Here is a 10,000-nt window from a genome sequence, read left to right on the forward strand (position 1 = left end):
GCCTACACTAAAAAGAGATGTGTATGATAAAATATGCAGAAAAAAGTACAATTCTTGATAACAATGAATCATGTTTAAAAGAAAATCCACATTACGTCTATGCTTACGATCTGTAGAAATACACAGGACACATCTCTTGTTTAGTGGAATTTAATATGAATACTTTACTGTTAATAATAATACTTTTTTTCAGAGTATTATTTTCTATTTACAAAAGCAGTGGTATAATTTATTTTATTCATATTTTAGAATTATGAAAATAATTTATATAATTATTTAGTTTTGTTAAAGTTATTATTTTTATTTGTTATAATTTTTAAAACTGAACATTTTGTCTACATCTAAAATGAATGGGGGTTGTTGCAGTAACAATATTTGACCACTGGGGGCGCTGTTCTGTCTGCCGTTACCCATAAGCGGGGGAGTGTGAGAGCGGTGCATGAAATGGAGAAAAATGGCGGATCATGTGCAGGTGAGCAGAGCTGTTTTCATGTTTTTCTTACCGACAGTTTCTCCAGCGGCGATAGAACGATTTGTGTAGCCGATTTCGAGTGCTTATTCCTGGGTAGAGTAGTCGGTGCAAGTACCCCTGAGAACCGGGCTGGAGGTGGCTCGGTTTGGGGCAATGTGCTAAAGAAAGGACGCGGTCGCTTGTGTTGTCGTGTGGGCCTGGTGTATATGCCGAAGTCAGCCTCGATTCGGTAGTAAAGGGGAATGTAACTTACAAACGAGACACTGCATGCAAATAGGGTTACATTTTGGGTCTAAAAGCATAAAAAAAAACGTTTAATTTCATATATGCTTACAACAAGGCTTTAAATTGTTGCATTTCTTTACAAATGTCTTTTTTTTTTAAATGTATTGTATTGCCTTTTCATAGCATCAAATAAATACAGAATTTCAAAATGAGGCGAAGATAACAAACGAATAGACTACAGTGCAGAAGTAGGCTAAAAAAATAAAAACAAACAGTGTGCTTAGATGAAGCGTAAAGCCGAAATAAAACAATAACATCATGTACATAATTACATATGCGGTTAAGACGAGACATTGCATGTGTATAGGGTAACATGTTTAACTTATTATATATTAGTATTGTGTGTGTGTGTGTGTGTGTGTGTGTGTGTGTGTGTGTGTGTGTGTGTGTGTGTGTGTGTGTGTGTGTGTGTGTGTGTGTGTGTGTGTGTGTGTGTGTGTGTGTTTATGAAATATTGTGACAATACTCCAAAGTGTCATCATCTCAAAATTGTACAATTTGCCAATGAGTTATCAAATGAAAATGTATGCAGAATTTAGTATTTGTTTTATTTTTATTTATGCTTGATATTATTATTATTATTATTATTATTATTATTATTATTATTATTAAACTAAACAATGCATTATTTATTTATTTTATTTTATTATATTAAACTAAACAACGCATTATTTATTTATTTATTTATTTTATTTACTATTATATTAAACTAAACAATGCATTATTTATTTATTTCAGCACACGCAAATTGAACAAATTGTAGAGGCATGGAAGGCCATATCATTTGAAGACGAGTCACTGCAGGTGAATAGGGTAACATTTTAAACTTATAGATATCTTCATTAAAACAATATATTTTTTTGTATTAACAATATTTTCTAGAAATGTTTAAATAAATATGAAAATTTGGCAATATTTGACTAGTTCTGTGTACATTTTCCCCCCAAAAAATGTATGTATAGGGCTAAGAAAATGCATGAAAATGTATCATAAATCAGACGGTTAACAACATATGAACAACCTAACCTTCAGAATAGTGGTAAGAGTGATTATGGAAAGTTAAGTTGATGTAAGTGATTTAGAAGTTGCGATTCTTGGTTCAGAGTATTGGAGAGAAAAAAATGTTTTGAGATAATGTCCGTTAAAGATGGTTGTATAGGAGAAATATACAGACGCAAACAGACAAGGTTTAGTCAAATAAACACCTGAATGTACATGTTGGACCTTTGATTTATACTAGTATGAAAGAAGACATGTTATGGAAGAGAAATGGACAAATTTAAAATTAACAAGTGCTTGAAAAAACGATGGAGGTAATTTTTCGCTCTAACTGCCGAATCGTAAACTAACTTCAGCGCTTGTGGCCTTGCTGTCAGTGCAGTTAGCTGCTCGTTAGCGCCATGGTTAGCTCTTAGGACGAATTCGGGCTAATAAACAAAACAAACCCCGTGAATACATATGTATTACACCACACACATCCCCCGATGTATGTACCACTTTATGTCCGCCCTAACAGCGCTGTTTTTCGGGTCATTTCAGCGACGTAAACAATAAAAACACGGTGCTTTAGCCTGCCGTTTGCTAGCTGTCAGGCTAACGCGTACAACTGCTTATCTGTCAATTTCGCTCCAGTTTGAGCCACAATATTGACATTTCTAACGTCAATCTCGTCGAATTTTAACCTTTTATTTCACTGTTTCATGGCTATGTGTTAAAATAAACAGTTGTTGTTTTGTTATGGTAATGTAATCGAGGCTAAAGCACTCGCTAAGCTAGTTAGCTTCAGCCCTAGACATCTCCCGCGCGAGCAACCGTTTGAAAACAAGATATTAACTGTTTGACTATAAGTGACCGGCTTCGTGTCCGCTTTCATTTCTATTCAATAATACTTATAATTAAAGGCTTAAATGTCTATTAAATGGGTTGTTTATGTGCGTAACTAAGCCGCGCTGTTTATGTTTAGCAATAGCTTGATGTCTGTCTTTTATTAAATTGGTGAGCGAGAGAGACCACCTGCATAGCTTTACTTCAAAACAGTTATCCCTAACACCTTTTACCATTTTCAACATCCAGGCTTGAAATTAAGCATCATAACTTATTCCTAGCTTATATTTTGAGTCCCGCATAGTCAAGAATATCTCTAAATGTTATTATATCATTTTGAAAATTGATAAGGTAGCTTACAATCTAGTCTGTATGAAAAGCTAGTGCTAGCATCACTACTGCCATGCTTTGTATTGTTGTTATCAGACAATATACAGAAAGACTCCTCAGATATGTATACATGTATTTATTCTGCACCTTAACATATAAATACACCTGTGTAGATTGTAGAATAAATAGCCTATAGCAACCATCCATACTGTGACTTAAAGGTGGAGTCAGTGATTCTGGCGAACGCTTGTTGTCAAATTCACTTTTTGTCAAAATCAGTGAATATCTCCTCATGATCCGCTACCTGTCTGTACTGTGTGTGTGTGTGTGTGTGTGTGTGTGTGCTGAAAAAAAAATCCAATGTTAATACACAGCCTAGGCTCTGTAAACGGGCATGTTGCTAGCTACGTTGAGCCCCCTTTTGTTTACATACCAGTTTACAGAGCCTAGGCTGTGTATTAACGTTAAGCATTCCTAGACACATATAGAGCATGTTCCACAGACATGGATTAACGCTTGTTCTGGACTAAATTGTACTTTCAGTGGAGAATCTGCATTCAAAATTCCATTCAGTCCAGGACTAGGCTTAATCCATCCCTGCGTTCCAATTCCCATACTTCCATACTATTTAGTATGCCAGAAAAAGATTTAGGATGTCCCAATACCTGCACGTCAATTGTAGTATGCTGAAAATACATAAATGCCCCCACTAACTCCAATAGGATTTTGGAGTATTTGTCTTTATTCTTGACATTTCTCAACATAATGAAAAAAAAAATCTTCCTCATCTGATTTTTTTCTCTCCTGTCTGTGGCCCTAAAACTCTTCTGTACTTTAGTATGTAGTGTAGTAAAAAGACTAAAACTCTTCTGTACTTTAGTATGTAGTGTAGTAAAAAGACTAAAACTCTTCTGTACTTTAGTATGTAGTGTAGTAAAAAGACTAAAACTCTTCTGTACTTTAGTATGTAGTGTAGTAAAAAGACTAAAACTCTTCTGTACTTTAGTATGTAGTGTAGTAAAAAGAAAGAGTATGTGATTTGGAATACAGGGCATGTCTGTAAATTTTGCAGATAGAGTTTATAAGAAACTTGTAAATAAACAAGCATGTAAAATAGCATCAAAAACTATTACCATTACCTGATTATGCCCAGTTATCAGATTATTGTGGACATGTAAACGGGCATCTTTTTTTAAACGGTGATGTAACCGCTCTCAGCCTGTGTGTGTATATAACTGATGCAATGTTCATGAATAAATTATAGGCTCAATTCTTGTAGTTTCACTGATCGTGTGCAAGACAGTGTTTGGTGCTAAATTCTTATCTGATTCATAAACAGACATGATGTAATGTTTGTAACTGCTGCTAGTACACACATTTTAAGCACTGATAATTCTCTCTCTCACACACACACACACACATACACACACACTCACTCACACACACACACTCACTCACTCACACATCGTACACACACATACTCACTCACTCTCACTCCAACACACACTCGAGTCGACGTACACTCACTCACACACACACACACACACACACACATCCCCCCCACACCCACACCCACACCCACCCACACACACACACACACACACACACACACAATAATCTCCTAATTTATCCGCCTAGGCCTCAGTATGTTGAACTATTTAGACTTGTATCATGAGCTAGCATCTCACCATGACTGTGCATGACTCAGCACTTTCCCTCCCGGCCACGTGAATACTTTTGATATCATTAATTTTCGGTTTACGGGAGGAGACCGCTCATAATCTAACCAAAATGTGCTTATTTACTTCCAGGGAAAATGCTTTATATCTTAAAGGCCTACTTCACCGGCCTACTTCAAAAGAAAACTTACTTTGTAAATATTACTGTGATGTCTTTTACTGTGACATCACAGTAATATTTACAAAGTAAGTTTTTTTTTAACCCTATATTTCTCTTTCTGTGATGTCACGAGAAAGAGAAATATAGGGTTAAAAAAAACACTCTTTCTGCCTTTTCTCAGGCTAGGATGAACCGATTTCAATTTTTTTTGCACATTTATACTACATAGGATCTCAGAATTCAATACACCTTCATATTCAAACCGGTGAAGTAGGTCTTTAAGTTTATATTTAGTAAACACTCGGGTGAATTTACTGCAAATTAGAGCTGAAATTATTTTCATTATTGGTTTAATTTGCGAGTTGCTTTTTCAGTTTATATACAGTATCTCACAAAAGTGAGTACACCCCTCACATTTCTTCACATTTTTCTTTATATCTTTCCATGGGACAACACTGAATAAATGACACTTTGATACAATGTCAAGTAGTTAGTGTACAGCTTGTATTACAGTGTAAATTTACTGTCCCCTCAAAATAACTCGACACACAGCCATTAATGTCTAAACTGCTGGCAACAAAAGTGAGTACACCCCTTAGAAAAAATTTACAAATTGGGCCCAAAGTGTAAATATTTTGTGTGGCCACCATTATTTTCCAGCACTGCCTTAACCCTCTTGGGCATGTAGTTCACTAGAGCTTCACAGGTTGCAACTGGAACCCTCTTCCACCCATTTATGACAGCATCACAGAGCTGGTGGATATTAAAGACCTTGCGCTCCTCCACCTTCTGTTTGAGGATGCCCCAAAGATGCTCAATAGGGTTTAGGTCTGGAGACATGCTTGGCCAGGCCATAACCTTTACCCTCAGCTTTTTTAGCAAGCCACTGGTCGTCTTGGAGGTGTGTTTGGGGTCGTTATCATGTTGCAATACCACCCTGCGGCCCAGTTTACGAAGGTTGAGTGCACGTGGTCAGCGTCGTACACAGAGGTCGGCTTTGGAAAATAGACGTATGAGTGCTGCCAGCATTGCTGAAGGGCTTGAAGGGGTGGGGGGTCAACCTGTCAGTGCTCAGACCATACGCCGCACTCTGCATCATACTGGTCTGCATGGCTGTCATCCCAGAAGGAAGCCTATTCTAAAGATGATGCACAAGAAACCCCACAAAAAGTTTGCTGAAGACAAACAGACTACGGACATGGATTACTGCAACCATGTCCTGTGGTCTGATGAGACCAAAATACATTTATTTGGTTCAGATGGTGTTAAGAGTGTGGAGCGGCAACCAGGTGAGGAGTACAAAGACAAGTGTGTCTTGCCTAGAGTCAAGCATGGTGGTTGGAGTGTCATGGTCTGGGGCTGCATGAGTGCTGCCAGCACTGGGGATCTACAGTTCATTGAATTCTAACATGTACTGTGACATACTGAAGCAGAGCATGATCCCCTCCCTTCATAAACTGGGCCGCAGGGCAGTACTGCAACATGATAACGACCCCAAACACACCTCCGAACGACCACTGGTTTGCTAAAGAAGCTGAGGGTAAAGGTTATGGACTGGCCAAGCATGTCACCAGTCTTAAACCCTATTGAGCATCTTTGGGGCATCCTCAAACGGGAGATGGAGGAGCGCAAGGACTCTAATATCCACCAGCTCCTTGATGTCGTCATGAATGGGTAGAAGAGGGTTCCAGTTGCAACCTGTGAAGCTCTAGTGAACTACATGCCCAAGAGGGTTAAGGCAGCGCTAGAAAATAATGATGGCAAAACAAAAAATTTACACTTTGGGCCCAATTTGGACATTTTTTCTTAGGGGTGTACTCACTTTTGTTGCCAACAGTTTAGACATTAATGGCTGTGTGTCGAGTTATTTTGAGGGGACAGTAAATTTACACTGTTATACAAGCTGTACACTGACTACTTGACATTGTATCAAAGTGTCATTTATTCAGTGTTGTCGCATGGAAAGATATAATGAAATATTTGAAGAAATGTGAGGGGTGTACTCACTTTTGTGAGATACTGTATATATATATATAATTTTTTTTTAAGATTTTTTTTTACATTTTTATGCTTTATTGATAGTGTAGAGACAGAGTTGAAATGGGGCAGAGAGGGGAGTGACATGCAGAGAACGACCGTGGGCTGGAATCGAACCCAGGTCCGCTGCTGGCCGAGGCCCATGGGGGGGGGGGACGCCCTACCAACTGAGCTAAGGGCGCCCCCATTCAGTTTTTATTTTCAAAATATCCTAAACAATTATCTGAGTCTGTGTCACTTTGTTTTTCACAAAAAACAAAATATGGTTCAATTTATTTTAATGTAATCTATCGAAGTAAATTTATTATTATTTACTTTTGTAACCATCAGAAATAGCTTTTTAAAGGGTCCGCCCTTAGCTCAGTTAGTAGGGCGTCCCCCCCCCATGGGCCTCGGCCAGCAGCGGACCCGGGTTTGATTCCAGCCCGCGGTCGTTCTCTGCATGTCACTCCCCTCTCTGCCCCATTTCAACTCTGTCTCTACACTATCAATAAAGCATAAAAATGCCCAAAAAAAAATAGCTTTTCGGCGATTAATTGGTCCATTGATGATCATAATAGCTGTTGTTATTGTTCAGTTGATTGGCGCCTGGGCCAACTGTCCTCAAGTTTACTGAATGACAACACACTGTGGGTTAACGAACTGTTATCGCCATGGAACATGATGTGCGATTGTTCTAGTGTGTGTGTGTGTGTGTGTGTGTGTGTGTGTGTGTGTGGAACTGATAAGCCCCATATCTTCCTATGTATGTGTAAATAATGTTGATAATATATTGTGTAAAAAAAAATATATATATATATGAGACAGTAAATTTGATAGGAACACCCTGTGCGAATGTCTCGAATTGTAGTATTTTTTTCTGTGTAAGAGCATAATGTGTGTGTTACTGATTGTTACCAGTTATAGTAATGTGTGTGTGTGTGTGTGTGTGTGTGAGCCTAATAATGTGTGTGTAACTGATAAGCCCTTGTATCTGTGTGTGTGTGTATAATATCACTAATATATTGTGTGTGTGAGTATCATGTGTGTGTGTGTGTGTGTGTGTGTGCGTGTATGAGAGAGTGTGTGTGAGCGTAATAATGTGTGTGTGTCTGTGTATGAGACACCTAATAATGTGTGTGTAACTGATAAGCCCTTGTATCTGTGTGTGTGTGTGTGTGTGTGTGTCACTAATATATTGTTAAAAAAAAGTTGTGATACTTTGGGTTAGTAAACGTGTGTGTGAGTCGTAGATATAGGGGTGTGTGAGTCAGAGTGTGTGTGAGAGCCTAATAATGTGTGTGAGACCCTAATAATGTGTGTGTTACTGATAAGCCCGTGTGTGTGTGTGTGTGTCTTATGTCACTAATATATTGTTAAAAAAAAGTTGTGATACTTTGGATTAGTAAACGTGTGTGTGTGTGAGTCGTATGTATAGGTGTGTGAGTGAGAGAGTCAGAGAGTGTGTGTGAGAGCCTAATAATGTGTGTGTTACTGATAAGCCCCTGTGTCTGTGTGTGTCTCTTTAGGGCCTGTGTGTGTGTGTGTGTGTGTGTGTGTGTGTGTGTGTGTGTGTGTGTGTGTGTGTATAATGTCACTAATATATTGTGTGTGTGTGAGTATCATATGTGTGTGTCAGAGAGTGTGTGTGTGTGCGTGTGTGTGAGCGTAATAATGTGTGTGTGAGCCTATTAATGTGTGTGTTACTGATAAGCCCCTGTGTCTCTGTGTGTGTCTTATGTCACTAATATATTGTAAAAGAAAAAAAAAATTGTGGGACTTCGGGTTAGTAAACTTGTATGAAACATGATTTTTTTACGTGTGTTTGTGTGAATCGCAGTGTGTCTGTCTGTCTGTGTGTGTGTGTGTGTCAGTGTGTGTGTGTGTGTGAGCATAATAATGTGTGTGTGAGCATAATAATGTGTGTGTTACTGATAAGCCCCTGTGTGTCTGTGTGTCTCTTTAGGGCCTGTGTGTGTGTGTATAATGTCACCAATATATTGTGTGTGTGAGTATCATATGTGTGTGTCAGAGTGTGTGTGTGTGTGAGACACCCTAATAATGTGTGTGTTGCTGATAAGCCCCTGTGTCTGTGTGTCTTCAGGGCCTGTGTGTGTGTGAGCCTAATAGCCCCTGTGTCTGTGTGTGTCTCTTTAGGGCCTGTGTGTGTGTGTATAATGTCACCAATATATTGTGTGTGTGTGTGTGTGTGTGTGTCTCAGAGAAAGTGTGTGTGAGCGTAATAATGTGTGTGTGTCTGTGTATGAGAGAGTGTGTGTGTGTCAGAGTGTGTGTGTGTGTGAGCCTAATAATGTGTGTGTTACTGATAAGTCTGTGTGTGTCTCTCAGGGTCTGTGTGTGTGTGTGTGTGTGTGTGTGAGCCCAATAATGTGTGTGTGTCTCTTAGGGCCTGTGTGTGTGTGTGTGTGTGTGTGTATATAATGTCACTAATATATTGTCTCTGTGTCTTCAGGGCCTGGCCCAGCTGGAGATCCTGTGTAAGCAGCTCTATGAAACCACAGACTCGGACGTGAGACTTCAGGCAGAAAAAGCTCTCGTGGAATTCACCAACAGTCCTGACTGCCTCAGCAAGTGTCAGCTACTGCTAGAGAGAGGCAGTGTAAGTTTATAGGGGGGGGGGGGGGGGGGTCGTCTGTCGTTCTGTCTGTCTGTCCGTCCGTCCGTGTGTCTGTCTGTCTGTCTGTCTGTCTGTCTGTCTGTCTGTCTGTCCGTCTGTCTCAACTACTGCTAGAGAGAGGCAGTGTAAGTTTGAGTTTAAGAGTGTGTGTGTGTGTGTGTGTGTGTGTGTGTGTGTCTGTCTGTCTGTCTGTCTGTCTGTCTGTCTTTGTGTGTGTGGCAATGCCCAATAGAAATATACATGCACTTCTATATACCTACACAGTACACACCTTAAAGTCACTCATCAGAAATTAACAGTGGGGCGCCCTTAGCTCAGTTGGTAGGGCGTCCCCCCCCTTAGCTCAGTTGGTAGGGCGTCCCCCCCCATGGGCCTCGGCCAGCAGCGGACCCGGGTTCGATTCCAGCCCGCGGTCGTTCTCTGCGTGTCACTCCCCTCTCTGCCCCATTTCAACTCTGTCTCTACACTATCAATAAAGCATACAAATGCCAAAAAAAAAATATCTTAAAAAAAATAAAGAAAAATAACGGTAGCCATTTTTCCAGAAACATTCCAGTGTTAATACACAGCCTAGGCTCTGTAAACTGGTCTGTAAA

The 10,000-nt window shown here is 39.5% G+C and overlaps 1 protein-coding gene across 1 annotated transcript in view; it reads left to right on the top strand.

Moving 5' to 3' along the window:
* Positions 1-454: 454 nt before the first annotated feature.
* Positions 455-10,000, top strand: part of LOC307270649 (exportin-7-like) — a gene marked incomplete at both ends in the record, with an annotated part of 29,914 nt that continues 20,368 nt past the window's right edge. Inside the window, 3 exon segments of the mRNA XM_080054533.1 lie at positions 455-472; positions 1,496-1,570; positions 9,240-9,386. Of these exon segments, the coding sequence (XP_079910659.1) occupies positions 455-472; positions 1,496-1,570; positions 9,240-9,386 (240 nt within the window).

This window comes from Ammodytes marinus (assembly GCF_949987685.1).
Source record: "Ammodytes marinus genome assembly, contig: scaffold_218, whole genome shotgun sequence".
NCBI lineage: Eukaryota > Metazoa > Chordata > Actinopteri > Uranoscopiformes > Ammodytidae > Ammodytes > Ammodytes marinus.